Here is a 17,079-nt window from a genome sequence, read left to right as displayed (position 1 = left end):
GACCCACTTTTGATACAGAATAAAAAATTCAACTTTGTTTGACAAATCTCTTTGGCAGAGCCCCAAAAACCAGCCTGACAGAGAAACCTGCTGCTTACCCTCTGCTTGCCTGCCAATTATTTTTGTAATCAGAGTATTTTTCTAGTGGCGGTTGGAAAAAAAAACCAACAATGTGGCTCTGCACTAATTCCTCTCCACCGTGTCTGTGTGTGTTTGTCACAGCCCTGGTCACAATTAATGAGCTCTGTTAATTGCTCAGCGTGGGGCTGAGAGAATTCCAGCTGTGCACAGCTGCAGGGGGCTCTGGGGAGGGAAGGAGCCTCGTGCTCTTGGTGGTTGTTTTCCCAGCAATCTGGGAAGAAAATTGGAATTTTTTTGTTTGGTTTGAGATCCCCGGTGGGGCTGCAGGGATGTTTTGGTGCCTGGTGATCCAGCACAAATCTGACAGCGTTTAATCCAGGGATTCTTGGTAAACTTGCCATTTTTAAAATGCAATATATACACTGAAATCTGGAGTGGTTACATTTGCACTTTGCTTTTTGCCATCAATACCCCCAGAAAGAACAGGAATTGTAAAATCTGGGGAAATGCAGACTCTGCCCTAGCAGATTTTTTTTATAAAAGAAGTGAAGCCATTGCATCCACAGGTGTTGGGAGAAGCCCATGGTGAGACCCCACCACGGGGCATCACTGGGCTGCCCCTCTTGTCCTTGGCCAAGCTGGCTGATCTGGGGAGGAAAATGAGGATTTGTGTGCTGATCTGGGGAGGAAAATGAAAATTTTTGTGCTGATTTGGGGAGAAAAAGGAGAATTTTTGTGCTGATTGGGGGAGAAAAAGGAGAATTTGTGTGCTGGGCCAGGTGCCCCCAGGATCCCCCAGTTTGTGCTGTGGGGACAGGGCTGGGGTGACACTGGGAGAAACCAGTGGGGTTTGGATTCAATCTGAGCTTGGAGAAATAAATCTGGTGCTGCTGCTGCTGCTGCGGTGTCCCCGGGCACAGGGTGGCAGCTGGGCTGGGCACAGGGACAGGGTGGCCTCGTGCTGGAGCATCCCAGGAGCGGGAGAACAGGTCCAGGCTCCCCCGTGCCCGGGCTGGGGGGACAGCGTGTGTCACTGCTGGCCCCAGGCAGGGGTGGCCTTGTCCTGCCACACGCAGAGATGCCACCTGTGCCAGCCTGGCTGTGTCGGTGAAGAGGAGCCTGGGAGGTGCAAACAAATCCCGGGGCTTTGCAAGGAAACCCCAGGCCAGGTTCTCCTCCCCCAGGGAATGAGGATTCCGAGGAGGAGCTGCAGGAGCAAAGAAACCTCGGCAGCAAAGCCTCTTTTTGTTAGATTTTATTTATTTTTTTTAGCTCCCGTTGTGGCAGCGTTCAAACTAACGAACTAAATAAATAAATAAATAGCATTCCCAACATTTCCTGCAGCACATGGGCTGCTTCAGCCTTTAATTGCTTGGGAGGGGCCGGGAATGAACCCACACTGGAGCTGCACAACAGGACCTTGCCCATGGCCAGGAGGAGGAAGCAGCTGCTGCTCAGCCCTTGTGTCTGCACTCGTGGAGCGAGGAAATAAAAGCCCGGGCCAAAGGTTTGATTTTACACTTTATTTCAAAAAAAAAAAGAAGAAAACACAAAACAAGAACACCATAACCCCAGAAAACACTCGAATTTCAAACAATTATATGAATGGTGCTGCTTTTGCAGCCAGCTGGGAGAAGATTCGTGGTTGCAGACCAACTGCTCGAGGGCGTTTCGGTTCTCAAACCTCCAAGTATAAATAATTTTTCCGTTGATATCAGAAAATAACTTATTATTATTATTATTATTATTATATATCTTAGCATAAAAACGTGAGAATTACATCCCAAAAATACAACAACATTGCTGGCAAAAGGCCTCGATTAACCTCGTTTGCTCGTTAAGGTGTTTAAAGCAGGAACTTTAAGTGGCACTTAAGGACAGAAGGAGTGAGGGGACTTTTGGGGAGGGCATCGGGCTGGGCTCATCCCTGCTCTCCTCAGCTCCCACGCTGCTCAGCTCCAGCCAAACCCCCCCAAATGACATCAGTTTTAGCTTTATCATTTTATATCTTTTTTTTTTTTTTTTTCTTTTTTGTTGCTGCTGTCGGGTTTTATTTTCCCTCCCTCCCCTCCCGGAGCCGGGGCAGGGAGTTCCTTCCTGAGCGAGAGAGTCTGCGGCGGCGGCAGAGCCGGGCCGGGGTCACCGCTCCGGGAGGTTGATCACCGGCTCCCACTGGTCCAGGTACCGGCTCTCCCGGCAGAAACACATCAGCTGACTCAGCGCTGGGTCCTTCCACTGCGACGCCTGCGGGTTCTGGAAAGGGGACGGCAAAAAGCTCCGGCACGGCAGCAAAAACAACCCGAGAGCGGCGCGGGGAGGAGGGGTGGGGGGGAGCACGGCAGAAAGAGCAGGAGCGTGAATCATCTTAAATTGCTGGCGAGGCAAACAAACAAGTCAGGCCTGGGAGCATGTGAGGAGTTTAGCTTTGGACTCTGGGGCAGAGTAGGGACGGGCGAAAAAAACAGGAGGGAGAGATAAAAGGTGGGGGGGAAGGGAGAGAACAACAAGGGGAAAGAGGGAAAGAAAAGGGGGAAAATAAAGAGGGAGTGGGGGAAAATAAAGAGGGAATGGGGGGGAAAATAAAGAGGGAATGGGGGAAAGAGGAAAACTAAGGAAAGAAAAGACAGAACAGGAGAAAGAGGGGAGAAACAAAGGAGGAAGACGGGGACAGCACAGCAAACGAGGGGCGAAGGCAGCCGCTGTCCCCGGGAGGCACCGCGGGCCCCCGGCGCCGGCAGCTGAGGCCGCGGGTTCGAGCCCCGGGCGCGGCGGTTCGGGGGGGTCCGGAGCGGCGCCGGGGACCCGTGGCTGTCCCCCCGCGGCGGCAGCCGGGGCTCACCGTGACGAGCACGCAGTGCAGGTCGGCGGGCGGGTCGGGGCCCGCGGCGGGCAGCAGCAGCTCGGCCAGGCGCGCCGGGTTGCTGACGCGCAGGATGTTGATGTCGTTCTCGCAGCAGAAGGCCCGCAGCAGCGTGAAGTGGATCTGCAGCGCCGCGTCCCCCGCCTCCTCCTCCTCGGCCGCCAGCAGGCACAGCACCACGTTATCGGGGTCCCTGCGGGGCACCGCCGTCACCGCGGGCGCGCCGGGCAGCGGGCACCGCCGGGCACGGGCACGGGGGGACACTCACACGTTCAGCAGCTTGGCCGCCTCGTAGACGCCGAGGGTGAGGCTCCGCTGGCTCAGCGCCTTGCTCAGCACCTCCTCGAGCGCGTCCCCCGCCTGCTCCATCCTGCGCCGGGACACGCCGGGACACACCGGCCGTCACCGGCCACCCCGCGCCGCTCCCCGCCCGGCCCCCGCCGCCCCCCGGCCTCACCTCCCGGCGGCGCGGCGCTCCCCGGGCAGCTCCTCCAGAGTCATCACGGGGCCAGGGCCGCTCGGGGCTCGGACAGGGACAGGGGCGGACACCGCGCTCCGGCCGCTCCGGCCCCGCCGCCCGAGCCGCACAAAGGCGCCCCGCGCGCGCTGCCCCGCCCGCCCCGCCCGCCCTCATTTGCATACCCCGCTCCCATTGGCTCATGCAAATGAGACCACGCCCGTAAAGTTGCCAAGTCCGGCCCGGGCCTGGCCCTGTTTGGGACCGGGACCCGGATTGGGAATGGAACCGTGACAGTGACCCTGCCCTGGAGCCCATCCAGCCTGGCCTTGGGCACTGCCGGGGATCCAGGGGCAGCCACAGCTGCTCTTGGAATTCCATCCCAGCCTCTCCCAGGGAACAATTCCCAATTCCCAATATCCATCCCTGCCCTCTAGCACTGGGAGCCATTCCCTGGCTCCTGTCCCTCCATCCCCTGTCCCCAGTCCCTCTGCAGCTCTCCTGGAGCCCCTTCAGGCCCTGCCAGGGGCTCTGAGCTCTCCCTGGATCCTTCTCCTCTCCAGGTGAGCACCCCCAGGTGTCCCAGCCTGGCTCCAGAGGGGCTCCAGCCCTGCAGCAGCCCCATGGATTCCTCTGGGCTCTCTCCAGGGCTGGGGCAGCTCTGCAGGTGGGGCCTCACCTGTGAGGGGCAGTGGGACAGGATTCCCCCTTGGATGGATGCTGTTCTTTGCCCCACAGGGATTGCACTCTTGCAGTGCTCCTTGCAGGGAGCTCCCCTGTGCTCAGACTCAGCCTCACCAACTTCAAACACAGGGCCAGTGTTTGGCACAGGATACAACGTGGCTGCCCCATCCCTGCAGTGTCCCAGGCCAGGCTGGGCAGGGCTGGGAGCGGCCTGGGACAGTGGAAGGCCACAGGGTGGACAGTCCACCCATGGCAGGGGTGGCAATGGGTGGGATTTAAGGTCCCTTCTACCCCAAACTGGTCTGTGGTTCTGTGATCTCTCCCTTTGCAGCCTTCCAGGAACTCGGTGCTCCTCCAGGAAGCTGCTCCTGCTCCAGATGTCCCGTGTCAGCCCTGAGACCTCCGGGCAGGACTTCTCCTGATGGCTGCTGTGTCAAAGCTTTCTCAGCTGTTGCACCCAAACCCCTCCATCCTCCCACAGCCTGAGCTCTTTCCCAACCTGGCTGTGGGCTGGCACATTCCCACCGGCTCCACAGGCTGCACTCAGGACCCTTGGTGGTCCCTCACGGAGGTTTTGGACATGTGTCCTTTGAAGTTTGGTTGTGTCAGTGTTTTCCTGCAGCCCCTGAGCACCAGGAGTTGTTTTCCACAGCACAGTGTGCACAGTGATGCTGGCTCCGTGCACCTCCTGCAGAGCCCCTGAGCTGGCCGTGGGCAAATGGGACATCACAGAATCCTGGCATGGTTTGGGCTGGAAGGGACCCCAGGGATGGTTTTGTGCCTCCCCGTGCCATGGGCAGGGACAGCTCCCAGCACCCCAGGTTGCTCCATGTCCTGTCCAACCTGGAACGTTCAGGGGCACATCAAAGCGTTTCTGCAGCAGAATGCAGAGGGTGATTTCTGTGCCCCCCGGCTGTGCCGGCTCCGGGAGGGAACTCCCAGGGTTTGTTCTGTCCCCCCGCCCGGCCCTGCCCCGTCCTGCTGCTGGTGAGACCCGACACGGCTCAAGGGAGCCCACGGCGTCGGGGGAAAGCGAGAAAAGCCCTTTTTGCATCAGGTGCAGGGGCGGCAGATGGCCGGAGCGCAGCGAAACAGGTGGGGGCATTGTGCGGTGACCCTCCGAATTAAGTTCGCTTAATTTGCTCTATCTCTATTAGCAACTGAGGGCTCGAGGGCTCTGCCTGTGGCTCCGGCCCCGCAGCCCCATCTGTGCCGGCCCTGAGCTAAATCTGTCTCGGATGGGGGCAGCTGGGAAGCAGCTGAAGCCTCTTCTGTCCCTCCCGGGCGGCGGCAGCTCCCGGGGCGAGCAGCAAAGCCCTGAAAACTCTGACACTGCGCTGGCCCTGCGCTTTCCCGGCCGGGCGCGACTTTCCTGGCTGTCCCTTTTCCCCAGTAGCAGCAGGGATGGGGAGTTTTCCCGCTGTCCCGTTTCCCGAGCAGCAGCAGCAGGGACGGGGAGTTTTCCCTTGTCCCGTTTCCCCAGCAGCAGCAGCAGGGATAGGGAGTTTTCCCTTGTCCCGTTTCCCCAGCAGCAGGGACGGGGAGTTTTCCCTTGTCCCGTTTCCCCAGCAGCAGGGATGGGGAGTTTTCCCTTGTCCCGTTTCCCCAGCAGCAGCAGCAGGGACGCGGAGTTTTCCCGCTGTCCCTTTTCCCGAGGATCCGCAGGATTCCCGTTTGCCTCGCTCCTGCTGCGGGGACAGGGGGTGGCCGTGCGGGGATGTGCGGTGCCTCGGCCCGGGATGTAGCCGGACCCGCAGCTGTCCCTCCGTCAGCTCCCAGCTGGCAGCTGCTGCTAAACCTTCCTTTCATCGCCTGCCAAAAGCGGCCGGGGTGTTTTGCTCCCCCCCCCCCGCCCTTTAATCCTGACTTTCATCATTCTCTAGGCTGGGCCTGCCCTCCCCTCCGTGTCTGGCATCGCGGGGTCGGGGCTCAGGGGGGCTCGGGCTCTGCCGAGGGGCTCAGCTCTTCCTTCCCTGGCAGATCCTCACCCCAGATGCTCGCTGGGCTGCCCGAGGCCGGAGGCAGCTTGGGGAGCAATGGGTTAACCCCAGGGATGTGGGAGATGCCCACTGGAGCCCTCGACGGGGGAGGACGTCTGGGCCAGCTGCGGAGGTGCTTCCCGCACGAAAGAGCATCGAGTTGTTTAATTTCAGTTTTTGGGAATGAGACCAACCATCAAACAGCGTCAGCGAGAGGTGACAAAGCCCCATCCCCGCCGGAGGCACCGGGGCCCTTCCCGGGGCTGCCTCGGGGTGGTCCCGGCCCTGAGCCCGGAGCAGTGCCAGGAGCTGCTGCTCCCTGTCCCTTGGCTCCTGCTGGCCTTGTCGGGCTGTCCCTGATCCCCTCCCTTGTTTCCCTGCCCGGCCCGGCCCACCCGGGACCTTTGTCCCGCCCCGCTGGCCCCTCGGCCATCCCGTGCTGTGGAAAATCCCGCTGTGTCCCTTGGCCGGGCCACCCCAGGCTGCCGTGCCAGGGCCACCCCAGGCTGCAGTGCCAGGGCCACCCCAGGCTGCCGTACCAGGGCCACCGAGCGTTCCCAGCCCCTCCGGAGCCGCTGCATCCTGCGAGCAGCGAGCAGAGCGAACGCCAGCCTGCGCCTTCCAGGGGCGGCCTCTGCTCCGGCAGCCGCCTGTCCCCGGTGCTACCAGCCCCGTGTCACCGCGCTGTCCCCGCTGCCACCAGCCCCGTGTCACAGCACTGCCCCCGGTGCCACCAGCCCCGTGTCACCGCGCTGCCCCCGTGCCCAGCTCCTGCAGAGTCCGGGCACGTCCCCCTTCCCAGAGCGGCCATCCCGCCCGGAGCCGGGCAGGAGCAGCTCCCCCGGGCTCTGGCACCCCGGGAACTTTGGCTCTGCCTCCCCGTGGAGCAGGGCAGGAGCCTGGGATCGCCCCAGGACCCGGCTGCCCTGGCGCCACCGGTGCCACGTCCCCTCCAGCACCGGCAGCGCAAGAGCAAGGAGACAATTCCCCCGTTTTCCTTGGAGTCCCTCTGTCCCTGGCGGAGCCAGAAGCGGGGCTCAGCTGCAGCCACCCCCGCTGCTGGCACGGTTTGGCTCTGGCCAGCCCCAGGGAAGTCTGGGCCCGCCTGGCTTTGGCTCCGGAGCCGGGCACGGTGCCAGCAACTTTCCCAACGCCCCAAAGGGCACGGGAATGCAGCCCAGAGCCCGGCTCGGCGGCACGGAGCAGGGCTGGCCCTTCCCTGGCACGGAGCAGGGCGGGCACGGAGCAGGGCTGGCCCTTCCCTGGCACGGAGCAGGGCTGGCCCTTCCCTGGCAGGGCATTCCCTCCTGCCTGGCACAAGCTCCCTTGCAGGCTCCTGCCGGGGGTTGTCTCCCCCGAAGGTGGCAGGGCAGGGGGCTGGGGGATGTGGGATGTGTTTATCCCCGCCGGTTTGCCCGCACTCAGCACATTCCTGCTGCCCTCCGTGGAGCTGGGACAGCGCTGGGAGGGAGCCGGGTCATCCTGGCTGCAGGAGGTCTGCAAACAGGAGCAGAGTGGGAGCTGGGAGTGCTTTGGTGGCTTTAAAGTGAAGGAGGGGAGGTGGAGATTAGAGATTAGGAGGAAATTGTTGGCTGTGAGGGTGGTGAGACCCCAGCAGCTGTGGCTGCTCCGTTCCTGGAAGTGCTCAAAGCTGCTTTGGAGCAGCCTGGGATAGGGGAAGCTGTCCCTGCCTGCTCCCCAAGGCAGAGGGACTGGGTGAGCTCCAAGGTCCCTTCCAGCCCAAACCACGCCAGGATTCTGTGATTTTATGCATCACCCATGCCCCCCCACCGTGGCTAAACACCTGAAATATCTTTTCCTTTTGCTGAAGGATATTTCCCGGTGGAATATCTTTTGTGAGGTGCTCCGCAGCCGGTCCCTGCTCGGCTCCTGTGACAAAGCTGTGCTGCTGCTGGCAGGGACATTCCCCTGCCCTGCACGCTGCCCTCCATCCCCTCTCCCTGCAGGCACGGGCGTTTTCCCCCCCGGGCATGCCGGGCACACGTGGCAGCCCCGGTGGGAATCACCCGGCCGGGCAAAGTCCGGCATGGGGACACGGAGAGCGGCACTGAAATAAAAACAAACTTTGTCCATCCACCGGCAGCGTGGGGCCATAAAGCAGCACACGAGTGGCGCTTCCATGGGGGAGCCCTGTCCTACAGCACAAGGAATCATCTCCCAGCCAGCAGCCCCCTGCTGCCTCCCGCAGGGAAGTTCCCTATTTCCCAGGTTTTCCCTTGCCTTTCCCCGGCGTGCAGGAGAGCTCCGGGGTGGGCAGAGGGAGGGCTGGACCCTCCCCAAACCAGTCCCAGCCATGCACATGGAGCCAGGGAGCTGGGGTGGTTCCCAGTGACCTTCACTGGTGCTCCTGTGGGCAGCAGGGAGCTCAGGGGGGACGTTAAATCATTAATCTGGGTTCATTTTGTCTCCTAGAAATGCGTGGAGTGGGAAGAGTGTTTGGAAAGCAAAGAGGAAGGAGCATGGAGTGAAGCCCAGGGGTTGATGGTTGTTGCAGTGGAGATAATGGAACGGAGGTGTTTATTTGAGAGCAGGTTTAAAAATATAAACTAAAAGAAATAATATTTTAAAAATGCTTGTGAGACCCTATTTCAGAGCTGCCTCCAGCCCTGGGGTCCAACATGAGCAGGTCAGGGACAGGGACTGGGCCAGGGACATGGATAGGGACAGGAACAGGAACCAGGCCAGGGACATGAAAAAACTGACAGGGACAGGGACAGGAACCAGGCCAGGGATGGGACAGGGACAGGACACGGACAGGGACAGGACACGGACAGGGACATGAACATGAACATGGACAGACACAGGAACACGGACAGGACAGGGGCAGACGCACGGACAGGGACAGGACAGGGACAGGACATGAACATGGACAGGACAGGGACATGAACATGGACAGACTTACGGACACGGACAGGACAGGGACAGACACACGGACACGGCGGGGACGCCGCCGCCGTCTCTCCGGCGCCCTCTGGCGGCCGCAGCGGGGGCAGCACCCGGGGGCTCCGCGGACACCGCGGCTCCAGCGCGGCGGGAAAAACGCGTTTGGTTTTTAATTGAAATGTAATCTTGCAGTAAGGAAAAACAGAAATGTGAGTCGAGCCTTAGCCACGGGATCCTGAAGTGGAGAGCCTGGTGGGAGCAGTGGGGTTGGGGTCTGTTTGTGCTGACCCCCCTGCTGCACTATGGGGCTGCAGGCTGGGGCCACCAACATCCCAGGGAGCAACTTGGGCTGCAAAACCAGAGGAAAAAGGGTGAGAAACCATCCCATGGAGAGGATGGAGGCAGGAGCAGGGTGGGGTCAGGACATCCCATCCTGATGGCACCTCCACACCAAACCTGTCCAGCGGTGCAGAGAGTGGGGGAGCCCTGGGGAATGTGGGGTTTGTGCCCCAAGCCCAGAAGCTCTTTAGCAGGAATTAGAGGTGATGAAACAAGCAGAAAAATGCAGCAGCACGTGCCCCAGGGCACCTGCAGGGAGGGAGCTGCTTCCTGCCCGGCCTCATGGAGCAGCCGTGTCCCGAGGGGCAGCAGCAGGGCTGGGGGCTCCCACCCCCCTGCATGTCACCGTGTCACCGGGACATGGTGACACTGCTTCCCACCTGCCGCGGGGGGATGAGGACCTGCCAGCACTTTCTGAAGCTGCACCTGTCAGGCCAATCCTTCAACATGAACCTGTAACAAGGGTGACTTCTTTTTCTTGAGAAAATACACTTTTCCCCCCCCCCAATATGCATAATTTTATAATTTGAACTAGGATTAGTTGGAGCAAGATGGTCTTTAAGGTCCCTCCAGCCCAAACCATTCTGTGATCCAATGACCTTGACCACGAACTTGTGCCCTGGACAGGATGGGAGGCCTGCAATGCCACCAGCCTGGGGACGGTGCCATCATGCCACCCGCCTGGGGACTGCCCTCCCTGCGGTGCCTTATCAGAGCTGTCAGCCCTGCAGCTCCCTCTCGTTCGTTCGTGTCCTTATCCAAGGCAGCAGCCGCGGGGACACAGCCCTGGGACGGCCCCTGAGCCACACAAGGCAGAGGCTGAAGCCCCCAGGGTTGAATCCTCAGCACGGGGAGGGGTTGGGGGGTCCTGCTGCAGCTCCTGGGCTGCAGGCTGAGCATCTCCCGTGTGCCTCCTGTGCCTGCTGCAGCTCCTGGGCTGCAGGCTGAGCATCTCCCGTGTGCCTCCTGTGCCTGCTGCCGCTCCTGGGCTGAAGGCTGAGCATCTCCCGTGTGCCTGCAGCCCAGGGGCCAGGCGGGATGGGTGGGATCCGGGTAAAGCTTCGCTTCCTGGGCAGGAGCTCTCCCAAACACATCCCAAGCCTCTACAGCTCCTCCTCAGGCGTTTTGGGGCCGGTGCCTTGTGTGCGCTGCAGAGCCAGCCCCCGGATGCTCAGCCTGTGAGCAGCCTCCTGACCTCTGCCCCGATGTCCAGCCCCTTCATCCCCCCGTGAATTCCATGGAACAGGCTGCTCTGGGCGCTCCCTGCTCCTCAGTATTCATCCCCCCGTGAATTCCATGGAACAGGCTGCTCTGGGTGCTCTCCCTGCTCCTCAGTATTCATCCCCCCGTGAATTCCATGGAACAGGGTGCTCTGGGTGCTCTCTCTGCTCCTCAATATTCATCCCCCCGTGAATTCCATGGAACAGGGTGCTCTGGGTGCTCTCTCTGCTCCTCAGTATTCATCCCCCCGTGAATTCCATGGAACAGGGTGCTCTGGGTGCTCTCTCTGCTCCTCAGTATTCATCCCCCCGTGAATTCCATGGAACAGGGTGCTCTGGGTGCTCCCTGCTCCTCAGTATTCCCGTTCCTCAGCTCCGGGCTGAGGGAGCACCCCAAGGATGCACGGGGAGCCTGCCGGGGTGCACGGTACCTACAGGATTTGGGATGCCCTGCGCAGGGCAGGGCACTGGGACGGGCTGGAGCACTGGGGACACCTCCCCGGCTGCCACCCGAGCCGAGCCGAGCCGAGCGTGCCACAACAGCCCCGGGGCTTGTTCGGGACGTGCGGGCCGGGCGGCCCACGCCGCTCGTTAGCAGAGCTGGTGCCTGTAATCACCCTAATGAGGGGGTGCCTCGGCCAGCAGCAGCAGCAGCGGCAGCTCCGTGACCTCCTTTCGGCGCCTTTCATCCGCCCGCTCCCGCGTTTCCTTACCCGGGCCGGCTCCGCCCGGGCACGCGTGGTCCGAGCGCTCCGGGAGCCGCGCGTGGGCTCCGCCGGTGCCCGGCTCAACTCCTGGGAATGCCAGCCTGGGAATGTCAGACTGGGGATGTCAGACTGGGAATATCGGCCTGGAAATGCCAGCCTGGGAATGCCAGCTGCAGGAACGGCTCCAGCTCACAGCCCAAACCTGGCGCTGGTGGCAAACCCGGTGTCAACCCCGTGCTGTGGCAGAGGCAGTGCCACCCCCACGGTGTCACCCCCACTGTGTCACCCTCACGCTGGTGACAGAGGCGGTGTCACTCTCACTGTGTCACTCTCACTGTGACAGAGGCGGTGTCACCCCCGCCCCGGAGCTGCTGCTCCTGCTGTGCCCAGAATCCCCCCGAGGTCCCGGATCCCAGCAAGCCGGCCCCAGGGAAGCCCAGCAGGGATGAAGGGATCTGGGATCCCTTTACCCCCGCTGGGAGCTGCTGGCGGGGTCAGTCCGTGCACTGCACCCCCTCAAGGGGATCTGCCCTGTTCCCCTGGGGTCCTGCAGGGCTGGCTCCTCCCAGAGCCCAGACAGGCAGGAGGATGGGGCTGGGTGAGGAGGGCTGGGGGAGCTGCCCCATGGGCAAACAGCAGTGGCTGGGTGCTCCCAGCTGGCACAGAGGGCTTGGCTCAGTCACTTTTGTGCCAAATGCAGCTGCAGGGACAAGAAAAACCAAGCACCGGGGCTGGATCGTGTTTGGGACAGGTCCCTGGTGTGAGAAGGGCTTTGGGTGCCAGGGGCCTGGCATGGGTGGCACTGATCCCTGCTCCAGGAGGGTTATCCCAGCACCACCAGGCTCAGGGTGCAGCCAAGAGCTCGGCCAAGCTCCTGCTCCTCACTCTCCTGCAGCTGCCAGGTGGGAAACTGTGTCTTCCTTAACTCAGCCCTGCCTTGGCCGTGCCCCAAAACAAACCTACACTCGTTCCTGCCCTGCCTTGTGCTCCATAGAACAAAAGGACCTTTTTTATTTGTGTGGCAGATGAACTCTGTGCTCCATGCTGGAGGGGCAGGCTGAGCATGGTGAGGGTGAGCGGGAAGGATGAGGATGGGGAGGGTGAGTAGGAAGGACGAGGATGAGGACGGCTGTTGGAATCCTACAGGCTGAAAATTTTAAACTTTCTGTGCTGAAGGGCACAGACCCACAAAAAAATACCGTATTTGACCTGAGGCCGTGAAAAAAACTTCCAAAATTAATTGATAACACTGGGATAATGAGTCTGTAGTTTGATTAGAAGTATCTAATATCACTCAGCAGAAGACTTAGAGTTTAAAGCTTTAAAACAGAGCAATATATATGGAGCAAGATAGAAGTTTTAGAACAATAGCTAGCTGATCTCCTTCAGCTTATTCTTCATACGTCCAAATGTTATTTTGGAATTGGACAGAAAAGTCCACATTGCAGATTTGAGAGATTTGTTCTTGGGTTAAAAGGGTGAGCAGGCAGGGTGATGATGATGATGATGATGAAGGTGAGCAGGCTGAGGATGATGATGATGAAGGGGGGGGCACTGTCCCTCGCAGCCCCATGCCGGGCAGAGCATGTGGGTGATCAGGCAGGCTGAGGATGATGATGATGATGAAGAAGGGGGGCAGGCAGGCTGAGGATGATGATGAAGGGGGCAGTGTCTCTCGCAGCCCCACGCCGGGTAGGGTGATGATGTGGGTGATCAGGCAGGCTGAGGATGATGATGATGATGATGAAGAAGGGGGGCAGGCAGGCTGAGGATGATGATGATGATGAAGAAGGGGGCAGGGTGATGATGTGGATGATCAGGCAGGCTGAGGATGATGATGATGATGATGATGATGATGAAGGGGGCAGGGTGATGATGTGGGTGACTCAGGCGGCCCAGCTGGGCAGCTCTTGCCGCAGATCCTGCGGAGCTGCCGGCTCAGCAGCGCGGCCCAGCCCGGCTCCCTGGCCGTGGCCCAGGCCCCGCGGCCGTGCCGCTGCACCAACAGGACGGGCAGGTTTGCAGCAGGCAGAGAACCAGCCGGGCTCAGCACAGCTCCATCCCCACCATGGCTTCCCCAGGGCACTGGGACGGGGTGAGGGTCTCCTGGACAGTCTCGGTGGCAGTGCCCCAGGGACAGTGGCAGCCCAGATCTGGGCTGGCTGGCTGTTCAGGACACAGGGCAGGGAGTCGGCCTGCTGCGAGAGGGCTCTTGCAGGTCCTGGAGCTCCTGTGCACATTCCATGAGCCAGAGCGTCCCCATCACTGCTGGCACCCCCGTGCCCCTCTCAGGGACCCGGTTCCCCCTGCACCAGGGCCTGTGGCTGTGCGAGGGGGTCAGCAGCAGGCTGAGCTGCCCAGGAGGGGCGGTGGGGCAGGAGTGGGGGAAGCACAGCTCCCCACACTCACAGAACACAGCCTGAGCTCCCCACACTCACAGAACACAGCCTGAGCTCCCCACGCTCCGTGGTTTAAGGTGTTCCCTTCCTGCTGCCCACAGGCTGCCACACCAGCACAGCCAGCCTGAAATAAGGCAGCACAGGGGGAAAACCACGGCAGCTTGGCTCCTGCCAGGCAGGGCAGGCCCTGCTCCAGCCGTTCCTGTGGCTGTGTGGCAGTGCCAGCATGGGAGGTGGCACCGAGCTGGGCAGTGGCAGCACAGTTGGTGCTATCCCGAGTGTTTTTTCTTAAACACTTTTGCTGTTGTTGTTTTTTACACTATGATGTCATTAATGTATGGTAGATGATTTGGAGCCTTACCTTTTTTCAGTGCATTTTGGATCAGTCTATGGCAGATAGTAGGATTGTGTTTTACCTCTGGGGCAGTCAGTTTGAGGTGTACTGCATGCTTCCTTAAGTGAAGGCAAACTGAGGCTTGCATTTTGCTGCTAGAGGAATGGAGAAAAATGTATTGGCAATATTGATAGTGGCATACTATTTTGTTGCTTTGGACTCTAGCTTGTACTGGAGTTTTAGTGTGTTCAGCACAGCAGCGCTCAGCAGTGGAGTCACTTTATTTAATGCACGGTGGTTTACAGTCAATATTTTTTTTTTTTTTTTAGATTTACACACAGGCTAAATGGGGTTGTTGAAGGGTGAGCTCCAGAGGCAGCTGGAACTGGCAGGGAGGAGCAGATTCTGCTCAGACAGCCACCAGCCTGCCCAGCAGGTTCCACTGGGCACGTCCCAGTGCTCTCAGCACTGCTGCTCTCGGCCCTTGGCTGTTTCATGGAGACATCTCATAATTTTCCCCCCTGATTTCCCCCAGGAATGACCCTGGGAAGAGCTGCTGGGGGTGGCAGCCAGAGGGGCTCAGGCAGGAGGGCTTGGTGCCCAGCAGGAGCTGAGCCCAGCAGTGATGGGTGCTGGGTGTGCAGGCTCCCCTCGGTCCCACAGCGCTGGGATCCCCGTGTGCCTGAGCTCTCCTCAGCTTCCTAGGAGCAGAAACATAATTTTCTCCTCTTCTCTGTATTTTCAGGTTAGGAAGGCAAGGCCTTTCTCCTCCAGGGCAGTTTCCAAAGGAGGTGTTTGGCCACTGCAGCCAAGGAGGCTCCTGTGTGCCCATCCCTGGAAGCGTTCAAGGCCAGGTTGGAGCATTGTGGTCTCCTGGAAGGTGTCCTTGCCCACGGCAGGGGGTGGAATGGAATGAGCTTTTGGGTCTTTCCAGCCCAACCCTTGCTGTGATTCCATGATTCCATCCCCCAGCCCCTCCTGGCACCGCCATTCCGCAGCTTTGGGAGCCAGGGAAGGGGTGGCTGGAGCACAGCTCAGAGGAATCAGCCCAGCTCACAGAAATAGCAGCGACAGAAGGAGTGTTTGGTGTACCCGACCTTCTGCTTTGTACAGCTCCAGTGCTGCTTTTCCAAACTAAAAATACCTCTTACCTTGACTGCTCCAAGGAAGAACACTTGCTCGGCAGGTTGTTTAGGATTCAGGGGAAGAAAGTTCAGGCAGAGCTCAATTAGTCTGCCTTAATTTACAAGCCAAGTTCTGTGTCTGCACGATTTGCTTCGCTTGTCTGTGCACATTTTAAAGCACAGAGCAATGCTGTGGGAGGGCGTTTTTCACTGCACGTACTTAGGGCAGAAATTCTGCTGTTATTCACATGTTTACAGCCCTCCTCGTAATGAAACTGCTGCGTTTTCTGCCATATTAAAAAAATAAAAGGGCTGGTGATGTGCTGAAATGAGCAGAATATGTGGGAGGATAAAGATGTGTGTTACAGATCGTGGGTCTCCTCGTGAGCTCTGCCTTCTCCTGCTCGTTCCTGCTGTCCAGCTGGGCAGTGCTGGTTAATTCTGGGAGCTCTTCTCAGAAGGGATCCGTGTGTGGATGCAAGCTGAGAAGTTGCTACATTTCTCTGTGATGTATGTGAATTTTTTCACACTCAGAAGTCATGGCCATACTTGACTTTATTTGGAAGCAATCCCTGTATTTCCTGTGGCCTGGAATCGCAGAACCATTAAAGTCAGAAAAGACATCCAGGATCATCGAGTCCAAACTAAGGGAAGATTCCTGCCAAAAAACCTCCAAGCAACATCCTCCTTGTGCAGAAGTGATTATGGCAGCCTATGCTGACAGCGAAATAACTGAAAACCCCCCAAACCGGATTCATAAAGTCCAAAATTAGGAAAATCACAGTTTTGGAATGGAGCAAGGACCTGGCTGAACACTTTTCCCCCTGCTGTGAACTCGCTGCATTTCCTATTCCTGCTTATTAAGCAGGCAGCTGACAGCTGCTGGCAAAGCTTGGGAATAGCAGAGGAGCGTGGCGTGTCCGGAGGCTCTCCAGGCCTCTTTTGGGCAGCAGCTTGGGAGCAGCTCCTTAGGTGGGATAGCCCTGCGTGTCCCAGCCAGAAATAGCCCTGGGAATCTGCTCCTGTGGCCACTGGGGACGCCGGGCTGCTCGCTGGGAGAGGGGAACACACGTGCCTGTTGTGCAGGAGGAAGCCAGCCCAGCCTCTGGTGGCAGCTCCTGGAGGATCTCTGGGTGTTTCTTGGTTTTCAATCACTCCCTCACTGTGTGAGTGCAGACCTTGCCACCCATCCTGCCCTCGGCTGGCTGCAGTGGGATCTGTGTCCTGATCCACTGTGGGCTGGGATTCCTGCGAGGCTCTGCCTGTCCACTGGGGAAAACTCATCCATTTCAACGTGCCAATTAATGAGGTGATTTTCAAGTTAGGCCTAAATACAGATGACTTCTGTCCTGTCCTTGTCCCTCACACGAGCAATGACTCTTGTGTGGGTGCAGCACTAGGATCTTCCCTCGGTGTAAAGAATTCCTTTTAGTTTAAATACTTTAAACACCTTTTTTTAATGTCAGGAATGGTAATATTGTCTTGAGGCCGGAAGTGCCTGAAAACTGTGAATTATACTCATGGATAACATTGTCTTTTGGACTTTTGACCCATGTGGCTGATTGTGGGGCCGTTGTAATGCAATCAGCAGCGTGCAAGCACGGCGTGTGACACTCCAGAGCAGAGCTGGAGCTTCCTGCAGGCTGCAATTCCTGCTTCCTGCTGCACGGCATGCACACCTCTGCTGATTGTGCTCACGTGCTTATCCATCTCCCTCTGTCTATTGAACACTTCCAGCCCGTTTTCATCAGAGAATGGAATGGTTTGGGTTGGAAAAGACCTTACAGACTGTCTGGCTCTACCATGGGCAGGGACACCTTCCATTGTCCCAGGCTGCTCCAACCTTGGACACTCCAGGGATCCGGGGGCAGCCACGGCTGCTCTGTGCACCCTATGCCAGGGCCTGCCCACACTCAAAGCCAGGAATTCCTCCCTAATATCCCACCTGGCAGAGGGAAGCCGTTCCCCTTGTCCTGTTTGGCGTGTGTGTT

General features: G+C 59.1%; 1 protein-coding gene across 1 annotated transcript; it reads right to left on the bottom strand.

The window, feature by feature from the left end:
* Positions 1–2,081: 2,081 nt before the first annotated feature.
* Positions 2,082–3,553, bottom strand: GADD45A (growth arrest and DNA damage inducible alpha). The gene is made up of 4 exons (XM_071436960.1): positions 3,399–3,553; positions 3,210–3,311; positions 2,921–3,134; positions 2,082–2,334 (listed from the first exon to the last, which is right to left on the bottom strand). The coding sequence occupies exons 1-4, from the start codon at positions 3,440–3,442 to the stop codon at positions 2,221–2,223; spliced, it is 474 nt and encodes a 157-aa protein (XP_071293061.1). The 5' UTR covers positions 3,443–3,553; the 3' UTR covers positions 2,082–2,220.
* Positions 3,554–17,079: the final 13,526 nt, after the last annotated feature.

This window comes from Agelaius tricolor, unplaced genomic scaffold (assembly GCF_023055355.1).
Source record: "Agelaius tricolor isolate 1412-34295 unplaced genomic scaffold, bAgeTri1.0.p SCAF_11, whole genome shotgun sequence".
Lineage (NCBI taxonomy): Eukaryota > Metazoa > Chordata > Aves > Passeriformes > Icteridae > Agelaius > Agelaius tricolor.
The sequence above is the reverse complement of the archived record's forward strand: the minus strand, read 5'-3'. Positions and strand labels throughout refer to the sequence as shown.

Bases quoted from the DNA above. Each gene is read 5' to 3' on its own strand.
- GADD45A (XM_071436960.1), bottom strand. From the start codon at position 3,442: ATGACTCTGGAGGAGCTGCCCGGGGAGCGCCGCGCCGCCGGGAG. The intron at 3,135-3,209 runs GTGAGTGTCCCC...GGTGCCCCGCAG, and splicing joins GCGGCCAAGCTGCTGAACGT to GGACCCCGATAACGTGGTGC. The intron at 2,335-2,920 runs GTGAGCCCCGGC...TCCCCTTTCCAG, and splicing joins TGCACTGCGTGCTCGTCACG to AACCCGCAGGCGTCGCAGTG.